We start from the raw sequence: 23,239 nt of genomic DNA on the forward strand, positions 1-23,239 counted from the left end.
ATCATTTTTAAATGAAAATGAACTGGAGAAAGTTTTCCATAAAACCTTCTACCGTTGGGAAAATTTATGAAGTAAATTCGGGAAAACTACACACCTAATTTATTTCGCCGATGACAGCAATTGTTTCGCCGAGAATCCTTATGCGCAATTTAAGTAGATGCTGAACATTATCTAAATAAATAACCCTAAAGTCTCTTCCATACAAATCCTTTGATCGTTTCCATTGTCGAAAGTCGCGTGGCTAGGCTTAAGCTCTGTGCCTAAATGAAGACAAATTAGTGATAATTTATTATGTTGTTTCTTTCACCCGTACAGAATTCACAGAAACACTGTCACCAAACTCAGCCATCCCATCCTCATCGCCATCAGGGCAGAGCCGCGGAAATCTGTCGGAATCCGATTACCGTTTGTTTGGTTCCACTTGAGCACTTGAGCTGGACGAGTTTTTCCTTACATGCGCGCGCAGTTTTCAACCTTTCCACTTCTCGATCATTTGTTTTCTTTTCCACGGCTCTTGAACTTGGCTGGCATCAGAAGAGGGTCTTTCCTTTCACTTTTCTCCTAATATGATGTGCGAGCAATTAACGGCGAGGAGGGATCAAATTTCGACAAATTTGTGGTTGATCTTTTCTCACTTTCAAGAATGGACTGATGACTGTGAGTGCAGAGAGGACTTGCGCCATAAATTTCGGATGCTAAACCGATGTCACCCTGACAAGGACAAATGTAATAAATTTTTATGGACTGCATAATGGGAGCCGGGTGATAACCACAGAAGCAAGGATTAGGAATGCGTCGTAAAATTGTTGTAAAACTAGTTAACATTTTTATTTATAAATTCCTAATATCCGCTCGCCCTTCGGATCGAACGGGCTTCTGAGGTGGCACTGGGCGTCGTGCAGTTTTCCCATGATTTCGATCTGATAGTGGCCGCTCTTGATGTACTCGTTTGTGATGTAGTCGCCATCCTTTCGGGTGATGTACGCCTGGCCGATGGGTTTCTGCAGAGTGTAGCCATATTCGCCTCGCCGAAGGTGTCCGACGATTTCCCCGTTGCGATACACCGCTTCCAAGCCCCAGATGGGAACCTATAATAAATAGATCAAGAAATTTTCAATAATTAAATTTAGAATCAAAGATCTAATACCCCAGACAGACATGTGATACGAGTGTTATTCCTGTACAACGGTACGCAGTTTCAAGAAAATTCTAACAAGACTGACTTGAACTGAGAGAATTTTCAGTATGGCACTCATTTCAAGCGCAATTGTACAGTGATTCTTGTATCACACACTCAGCGAAAAAAACTAGCGAAATTCATCGAAATACCTTATGAAAATTTGCTATAACTAATTCTTATGGATGGCATAAGAATACCTTATGAAAATTGATCGTGCTTGCTATGACAAATTTCATAAGATAGACTTATGAAAAGAACAAAAAAAAATCATAAAATGAAGCAGACTGGATTCGATCCATGAACGTCGGGATCACCGAGCCCGTATTTTATCCACACGGCTACCGACGCTTGAGAATACCATGTTGCTAAACATGTATAAAAGCCAAGCTGTGAGACGATTTTACTTCATAGAGTGACCTTATGAAATTCATCCGAATCATTATGAATTATTTAAAGGCCGTTCCATAAGGTGGGCCTTATGGAAATCTTATGGTTATTTGGCTGAGTGCATGTGTGTCATAAGTATAAGGCAAGGTTTTTTTCCGGATCCTAGCGATTATTCTTAGTTAGGGTTTCGAACTACAGTAGACGTTCGATAACTGCAACATGTTTACGTTTCACCTACCGAATGAAATTCGTTAACTGCAACGACTGACAGACGTCAACGACTTGTCAGTTGGTCTGAAAGTGATCTAAAATGCATTCAAAAGTACATCGCTATGCAGCTGTCGTCTGCTGTGACAGAAATTTGACGGATAGCGGTGCGATAACTGCAAAATTGTTGCACTTACCGGACTTGCAGTTAAAAAGCATTGCAGTTAAAGCGTTTGCACCGAGCGAACGTTTACTGTACTTGGGCACCCGCGTCAATTCCCGGCACCTCACAGCAAAACAAATCAAAATATCATTTACCGCATATTTTCCAAACGCACTTCCGTAAGTAATCGTCTCCCGTAACATTTCTGCAACGCTGGCTACACTTTCATTCTGAAGCCGCACAAGAACTCAAAACAACTGTTACATGCAGACGAGTGCACTTCGGCAGCACAAAGATGGGTGCCGAAGTGATTTCCCCTTTTGATTTTGCTGAAAGTTCGGCACTGGTGCCGAGAATTGGTGCTAGACTAGGTGCAATAAACTTGTTCAAAATCAACTTTTCGGCAGAAATAGGGCTTCCATCAACACAGCAGAGAAAATCAGGCATTTCATGTATTTTCTCGAAAATGAGTAAAACTCATCGGATTTGTTAAGCAATTTTGGCCAAAATTGGTCGAAAATCAGGACATGTCCTGCCAAATCAGGACGGATGGTAAGCCTAGGCAGAAAATCTTCACAACAATCACTGTTAACAACAAGTTTATGCGATAAGGTATCTAAATTACTGCCGTAATTCTGCAAAGTGACGTAAGCGCCATTCAAAATTTCGACATTTAGAGACGAACCAGCCAAGGGCTGAAAGTCTCTCTAATAAAGACAAATCAATCAATCAATCAATTTCGACATTTGTTGGTATATTATTTAAAATATCTGATGTAAAAATAACACTGTGGTATGCTTGCTGTACTAGAATGCAAGATCTATTCGTAATCTATCATCTATGGGAAGGAACTTACAGGATAACCAAGAGTTTTATGCATTATAACCAAAAAATGTGCCAAAACTATCAATGTCGCTTACGTCACTCTGCAGAATTACGGCAGATTAGATGGAAGAAGTGGATGAATTTAGGTAATGCACAATTTTGTTTACCTGTGGTGCCGGTAATGGGGTCAAAAACCCTACGCATAATGCTCCAAAATATCTGAAACACATTACTATATTGAGGCGCAGAATTTGGTTCTTGAGAAATTTTCGTAACTTTTGAACCCAAGATTGATGGCCACTTAGTTTTTAATACCTCTCTGTTAATTATACTTCCCATCGGAAAATACTTATTGTACTTTGCTATCTGTACTCCTGTAGATTGTTGGGAAACAGATATGGACCAAGACCATAAATTGGGAACTACTGAGTAGTACAAAACCATCCATATTGTAATAACTGCGGCGAACAATCCGAAAAACAATTTCACATTACCTTCACACTTTCGGCCCGTGACCCGTTAACATAGATTGGAAAACACTGATCTTTGCAACACATCCATATTGATGATAATGCTCCTTCAGATGGCCAATCCGTTAAACATTTGCATTTCCTTCTGGCACTTTCAGTTAAATTTTTCTATGGCCGAAAGTCTACGAGTTGGGAGGGGGTCTGAGATGGCTCAAATTTGGTTTACGTGGTTTATGAACTTGAACAGCCCCTTATGCAAAGGTTTGCAATACTGGGCCCAAATAGCCACAGCTGTAAAAGCCTGGGTTTTCAGCATGACTGACCATGCTGAGCGTGGTGGTTTCGATTTCCGGTTGGTCAAGGAACTTTTTGTAATGGACATTTTCTTGACTTCCTTAGATAGGGCACAGACAAACAGACGTAACACCTTGAACGATTTTCATGGAAATCCATCGCCCAGTTCACACTACCATCACCTGGTGGAAAAGTTGCACGAATCACTGTGTTGTGCAATATCGTCAACAGAAGGCGCTAGTGTGAAACGTCAAACGCATAGAAAAACGATGCGCGCGCCTCTGGTTGTGAAAGCCACAACTATGAAAATTTAATATGATCGTTAAAAGCGTGGTCGATGGAAATTTCGCAAGTATTACGTCTGTTTGTCTGTGGATAGGGTAGCGAACTCGGTAGCGAACCACTTGGGCAGCGGCCGGTATTTCGGGCACTCTTCGCTATAACTCAGTCAATTCCAAACCAATAGACTTGAAATTTTGTACACGGCTAGATACTATACGTATCTCATCGCGTTCCAAAAATTGTGTCAATTGGTTCAGAGTTGACTGAGTTATAGCAGAAAAGTTTCCAAAATAGGACCCCTACCGAGATGGTTCCACTTCCCTATAGAGGACATTAGTTTGAATTTTAGTCAAAATCAAACAGATTCAGTGGGTGTTACACATAATGATGATGTTAGTATGACCGTAAAAGTCTCCATTGCCCGTTGAAAGTACCCACAAGGTCATCTCTGGCTGAAAATTTGATGAAAATAACTGAATTTTGAAGCATCAGTTTTCACTGTTTTGGACACCCCAATGTGTTTTGGACCCTCTTAAGTATATTTATATTATGGACACCCGGTGTTTAAACTCACTTGAAACTATTTTCAAAGAATCTGCTACTTAAATATGCTGGATCACATCCGAATTACTTGATTGACAAAGGCTGATTAGATGAACTTTGCGAATTTAATGCGCTAGAATGATAAACGTTTTTGTTTACATCTGCAAGTTTACCCAGCATCACATTCTCTTTTCGTAAACATATCGCGGCACTCGCACGGATGATGAGATTAACAAAAAATAATTTCAAGACATATAAATGATATTTCCAGTAAGGAAATTGGTGAAAATTGAATTAGAACCCAATTGAATTGTACCACTCTAATGTAGTAGTAGATTAGCCTGAAATAGTTCTCCTACTCTATCATGTGCGAATTTTTAACCCTTCCTTATCTTCGTACCGAACGATCGCACAGCCGACGAACGTAGGTAGAAATTAGAATTGCATTTGATCGATCATGAGCATCTCATATAAGCCTATACAAGAGCCAGACCAGTTAGTTGCAAATAAACTATCAAACCGTACGCATCAACCCCTATATCATTATAGATATCGAAGAGAGCGAATAAATCGTTACGTAATCTTACACCAAGACCGGACCAAATTAGTTCTTTTTACGACATAAAATTGGTCCTTCGAACCGGATGGTTTGGTGTCGGTCGAAGTGTCGAAGTGTAGTCGGTTCGCGGTAGTGCGAAACACGTATCGGGTCGTGATAACGTTTTGCGCCGGTTAAAGTGAGCCACCGTCTTGGCCACCGTGGGGTATCTAGTGATCGTACTATCAGTACGGAATCAGTTCTGGTCGCGTGGCGACAGAAAAGCGGAGAATATTACCCGGTGGTGGACTGTTCCTCGAACTGTTTGTGACCTGTGAGTGGGGCAAAAGCAATAAATTAAATTGCTGCCCATCAGTGTGATCGAACGCGGACCGAAGAACTATAGTGCAACGGACTGTGAAGTGCATGTGTGGATGAAACTCCTGAAATTGAACTCGAACAAGAAAGAAAAAAAGTGATCTGTCCGCATAGGTCGGTAAAAGGAAGAAACACGTAGTGCTGGTATCCCAAGTGTCCCAGAATTCTGCACCAAGTGAAAGTGTGACCCGCGTGGCTTGAGCATTCCGACCGCGTGGAGTTGGCTTGGCTTGGGTTCATCCAACAAAGGGGTCAATTGACAAAGGACCCACCGACAAAGGGGATACTGCGCACCGGCCCCCCGGCACTGTTGCCTACTGTAAGTAGAGTGCATGTTCTGTACTAACCCTTTCATCGGATGAACTTTTGCGTTCTGTTTGTTCGTTGACAAAGAATTGGAGCTTTGGTTTGAGGATTTGCGCATTTCTAACACGAGGTGGTGGCAAGCAAATCTCTCGTGATATTAGCTGTTGGTTGTAAAGCCACAATTAGAAGGCTGCGATATGGCACCTGCTTCCAAATCACTTCGCAGGCAGGAGCAGTTCTGCTTAGATTCTATGCAGAATATGCTGAAATTTGTGCAGCTGTATAACGAGGAAAGGGACAAGTACCTAATTGAGGGTTGGCGAAACCGCTTAAATGAAACTTTTGGTCAATTCCAGACCATTCGTTTGAAACTGGAGTTGATAGAAGAAGAGGAAGACGAAGAACACCATGATGATGAAAATCGGCGGTTGCGTGATGAGTTCGAAAAGAACTACGTGAAAGTGATTGGGTTTTTGGCAGAAGCCGAGCGTAGAGCACACCCTCCACCCCCACCGGTCATGCAAGCCGTCGCTTCTGGATCGGCGAACATGAATCCTAACCCTTTCCAATCGAGAATCAAACTGCCTGAGGTCAAACTTCCTTCGTTTGATGGTACCATTACCGATTGGTTACCATTCCGAGACTCATTCAAGAGTCTTATCGATTCGAACCCGAATTTGTCCGAAGTGGACAAACTGTCCTACCTTGTAGGCTCCCTAACGAAGGAAGCGAAGCGAATAGTTGAAGCAATCGAAATAACCGCTGCGAATTATTCGGTTGCTTGGGACTTGCTCCAAAAACGTTTCGACAATAAAAAGCTCGTTGTTAAAACGTATCTTGATGCGCTCTTTTCAATTGAACCAGTCAAACGAGAATGCTATGATTCCCTCGTGCGACTGATCGATGACTTTGAACGGAACTTAAAGATGGTTCAGAAGATGAAGGTAGATACTGAGGGCTGGAGTGTTCTATTAGCGCACATGGTCTGTACTCGGTTAGACTCGTCCACCCTGCGTCAATGGGAGAACCACCATAAGTCAACGGATGTTCCCGCATACAAAGATCTTCTCCAATTCCTCAGGAATCACGCTATGGTTCTCCAATCAATCGCACCGATCAAACCCCGTTCCTCCGATCCTCCTCCAGCGGCTCCTCGCATGCAGAAACCAAAGATCAGTCAAGTACATTCCGTCGTTAGCTCTCCGTCCAAACCGTGCCCGTTCTGCAAGCAGGCTGCACACTCGGTCTTCAAGTGCGACGTTTTTCGCAACTCATCGGTAGCAGACAGGTACGAGCTAGTGAAGAAGAAGGCACTTTGCATCAATTGCCTTTCACCTGATCATCAAATCAAGAACTGTTCCTCCAGTGCGTGTCGTGTTTGTGGGCAGAAGCACCACACAATGCTACACCAACAAGCAAGCAATCGCTATCCAAACCAATCACAAGCTCCGAAACAAACCCAAAGTCCACCCAATCCCGAACAAACGCAAACCCAACCTCAGAACGCTAGAAATCCAACTGTTTCGAATCAGCCTCCTCCGCCAGCCACCCCGGTCGCTTCAGTTCCCGTTGCTCCTCCGTCGCTCAGTCATTGCTCCACTTCCTTGGTTGCCAACGTCCGCAAGATTCCGTCAACGGTCCTGCTGCAGACAGCTTTAGTGAAGGTCGTCGATTCTAGCGGATACCTACTGTGGGCCAGAGCTCTACTAGATCCTGCCTCGCAGCTGAATGTCATCTCCGAACGATTGGTCCAGCGGTTGCAAGCACGGAAGATCAAGGATCATCATGTCATCGGTGGAATCGGAGGCTCCACGACTGTAGCAAACCATTCTGTTCTGCTTAGCATTCTGTCCCACTGCACTGACTTCAGTGCAGATTTGAAGTTCTACATTCTCGGTGAGATAACACGCGATCTTCCGTCGAACTCCGTGGATGTCTCCAACTGGGAATGGCCGTCCGATATCGTACTTGCTGATCCGAAATTCCATGAGCCAGCCTCCGTAGACATGATCATCGGAATGGAGGTGTATTACGATCTACTTCTGGAAGGTCTTGTGAAGCTCGGCCCAGGAAAGCCGGTCCTCCAGAAAACCACCCTGGGCTGGGTCGTCTCCGGAAGAGTGGGCTTGAGCCAACCTCCAAATCGTGCAGTTGCTGCACATGTCTGCAGCACACTTTCCCTGGAAGATTCGCTAGTAAGGTTCTGGGAAATTGAGTCATGCCAGTCATCAAGCACGATGTCCATCGAGGAATCGACCTGTGAAGCTTACTTCTCGGCAACTACCACCAGAGACGAGGATGGTAGATTTGTTGTGGCATTGCCAAAGAAGCCGGAAGTCTTGAATCGTCTAGGACAGTCCTACGAGATAGCCAAACGTCGGCTCCTTTCGCTGAGCCGCCGTCTCGAAGCAAATCCCGCGCTGCAGGCCTCATACTCGGCATTCATCGATGAATATCTTCAGCTGGGACATATGGAGGAAGTGTTTCCGGATACGCCGAGTACGTCTGTCTCTTATTTTCTTCCACATCACTGCGTTGTCCGCCCGGATAGCCTAACGACCAAACTTCGCGTCGTTTTCGATGCGTCGTGCGCCACCGATACAGGAGTCTCCTTGAACGACGCCTTGATGGTCGGTCCGGTGGTGCAGGAAGACCTCGTCTGCATTACCATGCGTTTTCGATTGCCAAGGTTTGCCATTACTTCCGACATCGAGAAGATGTACCGCCAGATCCTGGTGATACCAAGCGATCGCCCTCTCCAACAAATTCTGTGGCAAGACAAACCCGGAGAACCGATCCGGGTCTTCCAGCTCAAGACGGTGACGTATGGAACATCCTCGGCGCCATACCTCGCCACGAAATGTCTTCAGGAATTATCCAGACAAGGTCAGTCGTCGCATCCAGCCGCGGCGGCAGTTCTCGCCAACGACTTCTATATGGATGATATGATTAGCGGAGTCAACAATGCTGACGAAGGGAAGGTCCTGTGCAATCAGCTTCTGGAGTTGCTGCAATCCGCCGGTCTCAGCCTTCGTAAATGGTCGTCGAATTCTTCCGAAATTCTGGAGAACATTCCTGTCGAGCTCCGTGATGGACGTGCCGTACTCGATCTTGATTCTACTCCGTCCGTCAAAACCCTAGGCCTCAAGTGGACGCCAGCTACCGACAACCTCGGTTTCCATGTTCCGAAGTGGAATGAAGAGAGTGTTATCACAAAACGTATTGCGCTCTCCGATTCTGCTCGACTCTACGATCCCCTAGGACTCGTAGGTCCAGTCATCGTACTCGCTAAGAGCTTCATGCAGGAGCTCTGGGAGAACAAGAAGGCCTGGGACGAACCGCTGGAAGAAGATCTCCAACAACGTTGGCTGCAGTTCAGGAGCGAGCTTGCTGCAGTCGAATCCATCGCCGTTCCACGATGGGTCATTCCAATTTCCAACCCCGTCATTCTCGAAGCACACGGCTTTAGCGATGCCTCAGAACGTGCGTACGGAGCCTGCGTATATCTCCGAGCAGTTTCCGCCAATGGAGAGATCTCTGTACACCTCCTCACCTCGAAATCGAAGGTCGCTCCGTTGGGAAATAGTAAGAAGCAAAAGAAGATCAGCCTTCCCCGCCTCGAACTCTCCGGTGCGCTGTTGCTCAGCCACCTTTTCCAGAAGGTCCAGCAAAGCCTGAAGATGGATTTCAAATGCTTCTACTGGGTCGATTCAACAATCGTGCTGCACTGGCTGGCCGGAACTCCGTCCCGCTGGAAAACGTTTGTAGCCAACAGAGTCTCCGAGATCCAACATCTAACCAGAGCTGGAGTTTGGGGGCACGTGGCTGGGATGGAAAACCCCGCCGACATAATCTCCCGAGGAATGCTGCCCGCTCAACTCAAGGAAACCGACCTCTGGTGGCACGGTCCCGCCTGGCTCCAACAGATGCCCAGGTTTTGGCCGTCACACATCCGTACGTCCGACGATGATTTCGTCGCTGGAGATCTAGAAGAACGATCGATCGCTCTTCCAGTGCACAGTCAGCCTTGCAATCCAATTTTCTCTCTACGGTCGTCGTTCCCGGCACTAGTTCGCCTGGTGGCACTCCTTCGAAGGTTCATCCACAACAGCACACCTGCCAACCGGCAGCGTCGAATCACCGGATTCATCCAAGCGCCAGAACTCCTTGAAGCAACCAACACGCTCGTTCGTCTGGCACAAGCCGAGTCGTTCCACGAAGATCTCCGAGCCCTCAGCGCTGGCGGTCAAGTCAAGACAACCTCGAAATTGAAAAACCTCTGTCCTGTCGTCACCAATGGCGTCCTGCGCATCGGTGGCCGGCTTCGAAACGCGCCTGTGTCCGAAGATCGCAAGCACCCGATAATTCTCGCCACTCATCATCCGCTAACAGAGCTGATCATGGTTTCCTACCATCAGCGGTTGTTGCACGCCGGACCCCAGCTGCTGATCGCAAGTGTGCGGGAAAGGTTCTGGCCCCTACGAGTACGCAACCTGGCGCGGAAAGTTGTACACAGCTGCTTGAAGTGCTATCGTTGTAAACCAACTGTATCCGAGCAGATTATGGGAGACCTTCCGGCCGAGCGCGTGACTCCAGCGTTTCCGTTCTTGACCACCGGTGTCGATTTGTGTGGTCCTCTCTTCTATCGCTATCCGCTGAGGAAGTCAGCTCCGGTCAAATGCTACGTTGCAATTTTTGTGTGCCTGGCGACGAAAGCGATCCACGTCGAACTTGTCGCAGACCTGTCTACTGCTGCATTTATCGCTGCCTTAAAGCGCTTTGTAGCTCGCCGAGGCAGGCCAGCCGTTATTGAATGCGACAACGCCAAGAATTTTCTTGGTACCTCACGAACACTTGCGGATCTCAAAGAACAATTCTGCTCACAACAACACAAGCACGCTGTCACCACTCACTGTGGTGAAGAAGGGATATTTTTCAAATTCATCCCTCCACGTTCTCCCAATTTTGGCGGCCTCTGGGAGGCCGCGGTTAAGTCCTTCAAAAAGCACTTCAAGGCCACAATCGGAACGACAGTGCTCCAGAAGGACGATCTTGAAACGGTTTTGGCCCAAATCGAAAGCTGCTTAAACTCCCGTCCGCTTACCCAGCTGACGTCCGAACCGGAGGACCTAGAAATTCTCACTCCGGGTCACTTTCTGATCCACCGTCCGTTGGTTTCCATTCCGGAACCGTCGTACGAAGAAGTTCCCTCGAATCGTTTGGATCGGTACCAGCAAACACAAGAATTCGTTCGTCGCATCTGGAAGCGTTGGAGTACCGAGTACCTCTCTGGCCTCCATCCCCGCACGAAATGGACTCGTTTGCGGGATAACATCCGTATCGGCACGATGGTACTGCTGAAGGACGAAAATCTCCCGCCGCTTAGGTGGCTCTACGGCCGTGTTACCCAGATCTTCCACGGCGACGATGGGAACGTTCGGGTGGTCTCTGTCCGAACCAAGGATGGCGAATACCGGCGCGCAATTTCCAAGGTTTGCGTCCTTCCGGTACAACCACCAGCAACCGCTGAGGACAACGAACTTCTTTCCGAGATGTAACAGCATGCCCGCTCATGTTTTGTCCAACCACTAACCCTTAGTACAAAACTAATGCTTCCCTTTCGTTCCCGAACAACTACGACATCGATGATATCCGAGACTGGCCCCTGGCGCTCTGGTGTTCTGACGACAACTGGCCTCCAACACTGGCCTCGAACCTTGCCAAACCGACAACCGTGTGAACACTCTCTTCGAACGCTTCAAGCAAACGGATTTTCTTCAGGCTCCACATACTTAGTTCCGAAGGTGAGTTGTTCCGGTTTTACACCGTCAATCTATTGTATACTACATCACTCCTGTTCCCGAGGTACGCCAAAACGCCAATCGTCACGCCCGAGGTCGGTATCATCGTCAAACCGCCAAGAGCCTGCGCCAGTGTGATGCCATTCCGTGTTCAGCCAACCGAAGCTAGTAATCGGCAATTCGCCGACCGAGAAGAATTGGCATTCCGCCAAGTGTGAAGGATCGGCCACCCGCTGATCATGAAGTGCCTGCAGTCTGCCAAGCCCGAAGAGGTCGATGTCCTCTCATGTCAACAACCCGAAGCTGTCAACAATCCGAAGAGGTCAACCACCCCGGCGATGCACCCAGGATGCACGCGTCGGAGCCGAACAGTGATCAACAAACCGAAGAAGCACGTGTTACGAAGTTGTGTTTATATTATATAGTTACTACCGGCCCACCAAGTAGTCTGTAGAATAGGGTTCGTTTGAAAAGTAAACTTTTCAACGGTGGCCGGCTATGGTGAAAATTGAATTAGAACCCAATTGAATTGTACCACTCTAATGTAGTAGTAGATTAGCCTGAAATAGTTCTCCTACTCTATCATGTGCGAATTTTTAACCCTTCCTTATCTTCGTACCGAACGATCGCACAGCCGACGAACGTAGGTAGAAATTAGAATTGCATTTGATCGATCATGAGCATCTCATATAAGCCTATACAAGAGCCAGACCAGTTAGTTGCAAATAAACTATCAAACCGTACGCATCAACCCCTATATCATTATAGATATCGAAGAGAGCGAATAAATCGTTACGTAATCTTACACCAAGACCGGACCAAATTAGTTCTTTTTACGACAGAAATAATTGCTGCTCGTGCAGAACAATCTATACACCAAATTTTCGTCTTCCGTTCCAGCAATAAATATAATTTGCTGAAACTGCTTCAGCAACACATTGTTTTGCTGTTGTTCAGCAGTCAAAGCACCTTTTCATTGATTTTCAGCTATAAAATTTACTGATTACTAATCAGCAATTGCATTTTTGCTGGTTTTCAGCATTTTGTTTGACAGAACGTTCAAAATCAGCCGTCACTTTGAACAGCTGCCGAAAACCAGCAAAGGCAATTACTGAATGCGTATCAGCAAAATAAAAATTACTGAAAACCAGCAAATTATTTGAGCTGTCACCCAGGTACGTCAAACATAATAATTTTCAGTACAATCTGAACTTTGTGAGAAAATTATACAAAGCAGTTGAATAATTATTATTATTCGATACGTGTCAACCAAACCTTGTTAAATAATGACCATTGGATGGTTCTGTAAGTGTATTTTCTTATGTAAATGTTAGATCTTAACAAAACCTTCGATTTCCAGGCATGTGATGAAAACAAGGATGAAAAGGCTCATGGGATGAGGAATGGTGATTGTTCAAACCGGCGTGAAGAGCCTTCTTTATGTATGTTTTGACTGAATCATCAAGATTAAATAATAAATGATTTTTAATGTAACGAAACTACACTTGTTTTCAACGAAGGAACATATATTTTACTTTTTTTCTACACAACTTTCTGTAAAGCAGCAACATTTATTTACATCCCCGATTGCTGATGAATCAGCAAAACAAATTGGCAATGTTGCTGAAAGTTCAGCAAAAGAACTGTCACTTTGTTGACGATGGGCTTTGCTGGATGATCAGCAACGTTTTTGTTGCTGAATGGGTTGCTGAACTTACAGCACAAAAAAAATCAGCTGATTTCCAGCACTAAAAATTTGGTGTGTAGTTTAGCGAATGATTCTAAAAATTTAAGTCATCTTTTCATTAAATCTGTGAAAGTTATGAAAATACGACCCAGGGGGTCCAAAATATATAGGGGTCCAAATTGTATTGGTTACCCTACACACACAACATGATCATTTGCAGAAGAAACTCTCAGTTAATAAAAGCTGAGAAGCAGGTTTTGTCTCAGTGGGGATGTTACGCCAAGAAAAAGACGAAGACACTCAAGGAAAGTCAAGAAAATTTGCAATATGAAAAATTCCTGGGCCCGACCGGTAATCGAACACGTTACCCGCAGCATGGCCTTGCCGAAAAAACGCGCGTTTACCTTTTTCTATATATAAGCTTCCCTAGAATTTAACATTTCGGAAAATAATAACATTTTTAAAATATTTTCATAAGAAATTCTCAAATGAGTTACCTTTGGAATTCCGTAATTTTAGTCAGAATGTTATTAAGCAATGGATCACTAAAATAACTAAAACTGCTGTAACAATGTTAATGTCCATATACGGTGGCGCCTTTGTTTACATGCGGCGAATGGAATGAAAGTAGGCTTCATTGATCCATAGTCTTAGATTTTTAAGGAATACATATCTGAAGCAAAACAAAATTCATTGATTTTGTAGGAAATTCTTGAAATGTTTTCGCCACACTTTTCAGTTTTCGCAGTGAATATATTTTTGAAATTAAAAGAAAAACCTTTTTGAAACCACCATACTATTGTAGATTTCAATTTGAAAGCCTACCTCAACAACCTGAAACTCTTGGTATTTCAATGAGATTATTGAGGAATAGCAAAACGGGATTGTAAAAACAATGCCAAATTTTAATGAAATTTTTCTTCAAATATTGTATATTTTATCACAGATGCCTTTGCGTCTCTGCGCGTCTTCTGGGAGTCCTCCTAGAGTTTATTCTGAGATTCCTTCAGGAATCCTATCCAAAATTCTTCCAGTTCTGTTTTGGATTCCATCCAGCAGTTTCTTCTAGAAATCTTTGTACTTCTTCTGAGAGTTCCTACTTGTATTTCTTCAAGAAGTTCATTTTTTATTCCTTCTAGAAGTTCCTTTTGTGATTAATCTTTTTGAAAATTCCTCCTGGGCTTCCCCCAGGAGTTCCATAAAAGTTCCTCCTAGGATTTCTTATTTTATAAATTCCCTTTTCTGTTATTCTTGAGGGGATTTCTTCTTCTGCTGAATCTCCCAAAAAATAATCACGTGGTTTATGGACAACTTCTTACGAGATTCTTCGAAGGGTTTACTTAGGCTTACAGAAGCTCCAGCTAGAATTCTTTGAGGAGTTTCTGCAGAAATTCCAATAGAGATTCTATCTGGGATTTCTCCAGAAGTAGATTGTCCCAGGAGTTTCTTCTGAGATTTTCCTTTAGGAATTCCTTAATGGCTGTATGTGTGTGTGTTTTTTTTAATTGCAACTAAAGCCTGAAGTACACAAGGTTAAATTTTTGGACAAGGAAAGAACTCAAGAAAAAACATCAATTTGACACTAATGGAAATTCGATCGAGTTTGAGCATTGGATTCTGTTTGGACAAATATTTGACCCTATGTTTCAGGGGGTACCATGAGGTTTCAGAAGCGCTTCATAGGGCCCCGGAATCTTCCAGGGACTGAAATGTCTTCGAAAACCTTCTGAAACTCCCCTTATACAAAATGCCCTTGTGATCTTCTGTAACCTCCTGGAACTTCCTTGGGATTCCCAGGCACCACATGAAACGCCTCTCAAATCTCCTGACATCCTCTGGAACCCCGTCAGACTTCCTGAAACGTCTTCAAATACATTCATAAACCCTCCAGAATGTCCCTGTAAGCCTCCAGGAACGACCCTCAAACCCTCTGAGACCTCCACAAACGCTTTTGAGAACCCCCTGAATCCTCCCCAAAAGCACCTAAAACTAAAAATCACCTAAAGCGTCATTGAAACCCCAACTCATGAGACCTCCTGAGTCCTGAAGCGCCCCTGGGACCCTTTGGAACTTCGCTAGACTCCCCGGAGACCACATCGGGAGGGATCGAGGAGCGGACCTGGTGTGATGGTTAAAGCACGTGACCATCACGCCGAGAACATGGGATCGAATCCCACTCCCGACAATCTCACAAAATGTGGGTTCTTCCTTCGGAAGGGAAGTGCAGCGTGGGTCCCGTCCCGAGATGAACTAGCCTAGGGCTAAAAATCTCGTTAACCTATCAGGACGCGCAACATCAAGAAACTGCACAGCGCTCGCGCTGTATACGACGAGCGAGGTTTTTCAGTGGTGTTGTACTTTTCACTACAGCACGCGTCCTGAAGGGTTAATACAGATAAAAAAAAACGCTTTCAGAATGAGTGTACAAGATTCTAAAAATCTAATATTCTCACGTCGGAGATATCTCCGTCAATACAAAACTGATTCTGCTGAAATTTGAATCTACACATAATATACTGATGTTGGATAAAAAATCAGCCCTTTGAACGCATGCAATCAAAAGTTATACACTATTTTCATGGTGTTATTTGGGTCGGGACACTCTTTATCGACACGGGATGAATGACCCATAAAAGGTTAAAATCCCTGTTAATAAACAAACAACAACAACTCTTTATCGACAACTCCATTTGAAACCCCCATGGATCCCCTTGAAACGCCCCTGAGATCTTCTGGCTTCAAGCCTCGATATGCCCCTGAGATCTCCTGGGATCTTTTTGAAGCACCGTCCTGATCTATTAGTACCCCCTGAAACCCTCTGAGATTTTCTGGAACTTCCATGGAACGCTGGAAACGCTGGAACGCAAAGGCCCCCTGGAACCCCCATGTGATCCCCTTAAACATCCCTGAGGCCCTTTGGAACTTCCTCGGAATGCCCTAAGACAGTGATGCTTAAAATGTTACGCATTTTATCAACAAAATTGCTTAGTACTTATCGAAAACCACTTTAATGACAAGCAAATTTGTATTCAAATTGAATTTCTTCGAAAGATCCTGAGGGAACTCTTGTGGAAGTTTCTTCAGGAGATCTTTCGAATATTTTCCGGGACATTTATTCAGGAATTCTTTTAAAAGAGAACTTTTTTGGAAGTTCTTAGGAGAACTCTACCGGATTCCTTCGATCTTGTCGTAGAGTCAGATATCAGTCCTAAATAGTTGTGCTTTGGTAACAGACGGGAAGAAGGCAATTTTCAATCTAGGGCTGTAAATTTCTTAATTTCTTAATTTGTACAGTAAACCGGGATCAAATTGATCCCCGGGTCGAAGTTGATCAGACGTTTTTCTGTGGGAAGTGGAACCATTTCGGCAGGGATCCTATTTTGGGCACTTTTCTGCTATAACTCAACCAATTCTGAACCAATTGACACAATTTTTGGAACGCAATGAAAAAATTTCAATTCAATTGGTTTGGAATTGACTGAGTTATAGCGAAGAGTGCCCAAAATACCGGCCGCTGCCCAAGTGGTTCGCTACCCTACTTTAAGTAGTTTCCCTGCAAGTATCGTGCTGTTGGAATCTGATATGATACGATATCTGTAGGTAAGCAAACTATTTGAAGTATGATTTGTCTAATAGAAAAACGTCTGATCAATTTCGACCCTGAGATCAATTTGACCCCGGTTTACGGTATATCAATGTTGTCCACGTGGACATTTGGCAGAACCCCATCCCCGCCTCCGTGGACAAGCGTGGACTTTTCTTGAACCCCTCCTCCCTTCAAGTTGTCCACGTGGTATATGGATGGCCCCTTAGGAAGTTCCCCGGAAGACTTTTTTCGAAATTCTAAGAGTTCTGAAATTAAAAAAAAAACGAAGGAGAAGAAGCATTCCTAAAGGGAAACCTGTACGAATTTTTCAAGGAATTCATTGGCATTCGTTGGAGAATTCTATAACAAAATCCAAAAAAGCTCTTAAAGAAACTCCTGAAGGAATTCCTTTAGGAATATGTTAAAGACTTCCTGAATGAACCTCCTGAGGTATTCTACAATGATCTGCAGGAGTTACAGAAGGAACACATGGAATATTGAGTTCTTGTGGGAATATGTACCATAAAGAATTTCGTAATTATTCCAAGACGGAATTCTTAAAGGAATCACCAAAGGAACTCCTAGACCAAGAGGAATCAACGGAGGAAATCCTCAAAGTACTCCAGGAAGAATATCAGGAGAAGTTTCTGGATGACACTCAGAAGGGACTTTTGTCAAGTTTTAAAAAGAATTTCTAGAGGAATCTCAGAAGGAAATTCTATAGGAGTTTAAAATGAAATTTCTGAAAGAACCCTGAAAGAAATTCCTTGAAGCTTCCAAGAAGGAATTGTTGGAGGAATCTCGAAATAAATATATACACGGTGTGTCTGGTAGAACAAATTTATTACAAAAAAATGGGCATCGCTAATTTTTACGCTACGTGAAAGTTGACGCTACCAGCTTTCATTCAAGCCCAACATCGAAATATTCCATCGGGGGAACTTTTTCATACAAAAATTGGGTGTGTTTGTTAAGTAGAAATAGGGATTAATTTGGAACCGTGCATTTTGTATGGGGAAAAACTGTATTCTGAAAAAGTTGTTCGGGATCCCCCGGTGGATGTTTTTGAGGGACCCTGCAAATGAAAGCTGAAAGCCTCTATTTTTGAATAGCGAAAAATTTGACGATGCCTATTTTTTTTGTTATAAACTTTTCCCATACACACGCCGTGTATATAAGTGAATCCCGGGAAGAATTTCTGGAGGAATCTCAAAAGGAACTCCTGCATGAGTACATGCCTCCATTTGGGCGCATGTGAAATGTACGCTTATCGCCTCAATTTTTACATTTTATTCAACATCTTATACGATCACTGGTTAATTGGGGCAGGAACTTCTGGAAGAACGCCGAAGCTAAAGAATATCCGAAAGGAAGAAGAGGAATCAGTGGATTCATAGAAGGAACTTATGGAAAATCCCAAACGGGAAAAACTCTTCAAGGGAACCAGAAAGAACTTTTGGATGAATTTCAGAAGGAACTTCTGAAGGAATTTCAGAGAGAGTTCCTCAAGAAATCTAAGAAAGAACTCTAGGAGGAATCTCAGAAGAAACTTCTATACACTCAGTGAACAAAACTAACGAAATTAATCAAAATACCTTATGATTTTTTTTGCCATTACTCAACTGTATGGATGCCATAAAAATATTTTATGGCATGGCATAAGAAAATCTTATGAAAATGAGTTTTCATGAGATATTCTTCACGGCATTCAGTTTAATTATGGCAAAAATCTTATGACTTTCCTAAGGTTTTTTAGTTGCGTGTAGGAAATCGAGAAAGACTTAATGGAGAAATCCCAGTATGAACTCCTGCAAGAACGCCAGAAAAATTCGTGGAAAAAGTTTAGAACGATATTAGTCATGCGTCACGTGGTCTCAAGCATCCTATCATATAACACTTACCTGTTCATTGAGAGTGAAGAAAGCCAGTCGCTTGCTCACTCCGTTCTCCAGTTGCCTCTCGACAGCGGCCCGTCCCTGATAGTCTCCACGCTTCCGGCAGGTGAATCCCAAATTGGCCTCCACCGGCGTATCATCCGTTCGCAAATCGTATCCCCACAGGTGGTAACCCTTTTCACTACTCAACGAGTACAGAGCACGGTATCCGGCATTCCTCAGTCCCTCCTTGTAGCCGGCCTTCATCAACGCATTGTAGACATCGTTGCAACTCTCCTCCGGAATGTGCAACTCGTAACCCAGCTCTCCGACAAAGCTAACCCGCAGAATTCGCACGTTACACTTGTAGAACGGGTTGATCTGGATGCTCAAGATGGCAGTGGAGTTCGGCGGTAGCTTTTCCTCGTCGCTGAGATCGAAATCGGTGATCTTCTGGATGATTTCTCGACTCTTTGGGCCCTGGATCGAGAGGACGCCCAGCTCTTCGGTGTGATCGGTAACGACGGCCCGGAGGGCCTTCTCCTGAATGGCCGCCCAAATGTGCGACTTGGTGTGGTAGGCCGAAGCTCCACCCGCTACGATGTAGTAGCCACGTCCCTACGTTGGAAGAAATGTATTTCGTGAGGAATTGTTGCGAAGTAGTGCTGTACTGTGGGGTCTTACCTTGAAGATTGGATCGTGAAGTTCCCCCTGTCCGGACTCAACGACGCTGATGGTTACGTCAGCCTCAACGCCGCCTCGTTTGTTCAACGCACAAGTGTAGACAGTTCTGCAAGATGGATGTTACATACAGTTTTACATTGCAGAGTATTGGGTAATGAACTTACTTGTTGATCGGCTTGTTCAAATCGCCGGTAAAGATCCACTCAACGGCTTCCTTGGCTTGGCTTCCGGTGAGGAACAACTTGCTGAAGTAACTAAGGTTGAACATAGCTGCGTCATGGCGGCAAGTCAGTGCCTCCTCGCCAATCTATAAGAAGGGAGACGATTAGTTTCGCTAGGATAGGGTTAACATTTGTGAACTCACCAGATCATGATGTTCTGGAAATCCGAAGGTGTAATCCTTCTTCAAAGTGTCCTCATAGTTGGTATTCGTATTCTTCGGATAATCGTAGTATCCATACCAATCGTACGATTGAACAACCACTGTGTCTTCCGGAAGGAAGTATCCTGGTCGTTCCCAACCATGTCGTTCCTCCATCACCGCTCCGTGTTGGATCATTTGCTATAATTGCAATCAAGGTCAAGTGCAATTCAAACTGATCATCAGATGAATCTTACCTTATGGAACGGATCTACGGTGAAGTTTCGTCCCGCGAGTGCTTCATCGTGCGGGAACACAATGCTGTAGTTCTTAGCGTACGCCTCGTGACTTCTTTCCGTGGCCCAATTGAGGGCCTTCTTTTGTTTCGGAGAAAACCGACGGACATCGTAAGCGAACATGTGCAGGTCTGGCCTATCGTGGATGATCCATTGGGCAAGCTGCTCGGCACACCCAGCGCCCAGCATCATACCGGCCGAATTGAACCCGCAGTTGTGGAACAACCCGTTGATCAAAGGATCCGGTCCCATCAAGGGCTTGTGATCTGGCGTGAAGGACTCCGGCCCGCAGATCGTACTCTTGATACCGGCGGTGCCGAATTCCGGGCACAGCTTGACCGCGCCTTGGATGTGCGTGTCGAACACAGAGTAGTCCAGGTCGTATAAGCCGAAGTGGAAATCTCCCGGGACTCGGTCCAGTAAGACGGGGTTGTTCTCGTAGCCTCCCATGCAGATGGACTTTCCTTGGATGCGGAAGTATATCGAATAGTCGTGATCCCGGATATTCGGTAGCATTTGGTGGATGCCTTCCATAGTTTCGGAAACGACATACGCGTGCTTCATAGGGATCAATGGTAGATGGATGCCCAATGGTTCGATAAGGTCTCTACCCCAAACGCCTGTGGCGTTGACAACCGTATTCGTCCGGATGGTTCCCTTGTTGGTGACTATGCCTCGGACATCCTTAACGCCCAGCAGGTTTTCTCCTGTTACGATTTTGGTAGCCGTACAGTCCTCCACTACGGTTCCTCCGTTGGCCAAGGCAGCTTTTGTTAGCGCCGTGCACATCATCGCTGGATCTACGACGCCATCTCCCGGAGAGAACAGAGCCCCCGTGAAAGACGTGGGATCTAGCAGTGGAAACACCTTCTGGGCTTCGTGCGGTGATAGAATCTGACTTTCAATGCCAAAGCACTTGCCGAGCGTAGCCAAGCGTTTGTACTCGTCCAAGCGTTCGTCGGAGTGAGATATAAACAGTCCACCGTTGTTGATCCATCCCGAATTGTAGCCAGTTTCTTCCTCCAAGCTCATCAGCAGGTTCCTGGTCGAAGCCAGTAGCTTGATCTCCACATCGTTGGGCCGCAGGCGCCATACCAAACCTGCCGTGTGCCATGTGGTGCCTGCGGTGAGCTTAGCCTTTTCCAACAATACGGCACGTATGCCCCGTTTCGTTAGCTGATACAGCGTATTGCATCCAGCTGATCCGCCTCCTGTTCATCGGCCGGCAGTGGGGCGTTAGAAAACAGAAACAAAACTCAGAAAACAATATTGATAAAAATAAGATTTGTTTGGAAACAGATTTGCTGTTTTGAAGCTGTTTGCAAACAACTTGGCAAAGAGAGATTGTTGCAGTGGAGAGGCGAACCGGCATAGTTCGCCTGATAACGGTTGTAACCTTTGAGGTGAGCGTTTTCGACTCAAGCGATAATCCGGTTGAGTTAATAGGCAAACGAACGTCAATCCCAGCATCGTTCGCTTCACCAGTGGGGATCGTCAAGGTTATCGAAATCGAAACTGGGCTACGTATATGTTAAAGCGATTTGGAAATGAAGGCTTCTGATGCAAAATGAAGAAAACATTTTTGAAGCAAGCATTGCTGGAGGAATAATTGTTGATGGAAAGTTTTAAACAACAGAAGTAAATGAACGTTTACAAAAACTGTTTGCAGTGTGTAAGAGCTATAGTCTAAGAATTCATCGAAACCCGAAACACTATAACTATAAGATTTATAATATAAGATTTACTATAGAACATCATATACACAAGCTAACAAATGTCGGTCAGACCTTAAAGAACCTGGTGATACCTTCAGGGTGACTTCGGCCAGGACCAGGGATGGAAAATGTCGTGGAATTTCATGAATAAGATGACATTGATTGATTTGTCTTTATTTGAGAGACTTTCAGCCCTTGGCTGGTTCGTCTCTCCAATAAGATGACATGACATTTTTCCATTTACACCACTTTCGATGTAAATTTCTGTTCATACGCATCATCTGTCCATAAACGCTGATTACAGTAGATGTTCGATAAATGCAACGTGTTTACTTTTCAGTTACCGAATGTAATTCGTAAACTGTTACAACTGACAACGTCAAATTGCTGTCACTTGGTGTTGAACGCAGCCAAAATCCCTTCAGAAATACAACAATGCAACTGAAAATGCATGAGAATCCCAATTTGTTTTTTTTTTGACAGCGGTGCGATAACTGCAAAATTGGTGCACTTACTGGACTTGCAGTTGAAAAGAATTGTAGTTAAACCGTTTGCACCGATCGAACGTCTACTGTAGTTATGGATAATCAATGATGTCGTCGATTAACATTTCCGACTAAGTGAAGTGAAATTCGCAAAATAACGCAATGACATTTTTATGACATTTCCCATCCTTGGTCAGGAATTTGGGAGGAAAAAGACTTCAAAAAATCGTCAACAATAGTTTAAGTTGTAGGCAGTACAGAAAAGTCTATCACACAGTTCAGCCCGTACATAACAGTGTTTCTAACTGTCAAATCTTACATGGGATGGGAAATGTCATAAAAATGTAATTTCGTTATTTGCTAATTTCACTGCACTTAGTTGGAAATGTTAGTCGACGACATCATTGATTATCCATAACTAATCAGTGTTATGGACAGTTGATGCGTATGAACAGAAATACACATTTAATGTTGTGTGAATAGAAAAATGTCATGACATTTTTTTCATGAAATTCCGCGACATTTTCCATCCCTGCATGGGTCTGAGATTAAGTATAGAAGGAATAGGTTTATTGAACCGGTATAGATCGATATATACGAAGGTAAGAGGATTTAAAGGATCAAACATACAGTTTTCATACTTCAATTACTTTAGAAAACCTTTAATATCTGCAATACAAAATCCCAATTTTCAATAAGAAATCCTTAGGTTAAACTTTCACTTTTAACCACTTCCACTTGTAGTAATCAAGCGTCTCAGAATACTAACCGATGATAACCACATCGGCACTTTCCGGTAAGCTCGATCCCGACGACAAACTGCGCTTGGCAAGTTCACTACTAATCCTGTCAACCAACGCCCTCTGGCCACCGATCTGTTCTTTAAACTTTGCGACACTTTGCTTCCCTAACCGAAACATTTTCTACCGTTTAGTCGACTATTTTCACTTTTCTTTAGAGGCAGCAACAACCAATCTTCGCGAAACTCAATCTTGAACTGACTGGACGTCGACTCGCGGCCGCAGTTCTTGAAAACCGTTGCCTCTTTTTTGATAAGCCTCTTCTCGTCGTGCGCCATGGCATTCGCGAACGTCTTCTAGCATGCCTATCTCCAGCTGATAGACCAGCAAGACGTGGCCGCAGACCCTAGTATGTACGTACATGATGTTCTTTCTTC

General features: G+C 44.4%; 1 protein-coding gene across 1 annotated transcript; it reads right to left on the minus strand.

The window, feature by feature from the left end:
* Nucleotides 1-803: 803 nt before the first annotated feature.
* On the minus strand, nt 804-23,020 carry LOC109403674 (sarcosine dehydrogenase, mitochondrial). The gene is made up of 7 exons (XM_029879281.2): nt 22,832-23,020; nt 19,824-21,073; nt 19,570-19,767; nt 19,370-19,512; nt 19,206-19,311; nt 18,549-19,139; nt 804-1,088 (listed from the first exon to the last, which is right to left on the minus strand). Exons 1-7 carry the CDS (start codon nt 22,980-22,982, stop codon nt 828-830), a joined length of 2,700 nt encoding a protein of 899 aa, XP_029735141.2. The 5' UTR covers nt 22,983-23,020; the 3' UTR covers nt 804-827.
* Between the last annotated feature and the right edge of the window lie 219 nt (nt 23,021-23,239).

Source organism: Aedes albopictus, chromosome 2, assembly GCF_035046485.1.
Source record: "Aedes albopictus strain Foshan chromosome 2, AalbF5, whole genome shotgun sequence".
Classification (NCBI taxonomy): Eukaryota; Metazoa; Arthropoda; class Insecta; order Diptera; family Culicidae; genus Aedes; species Aedes albopictus.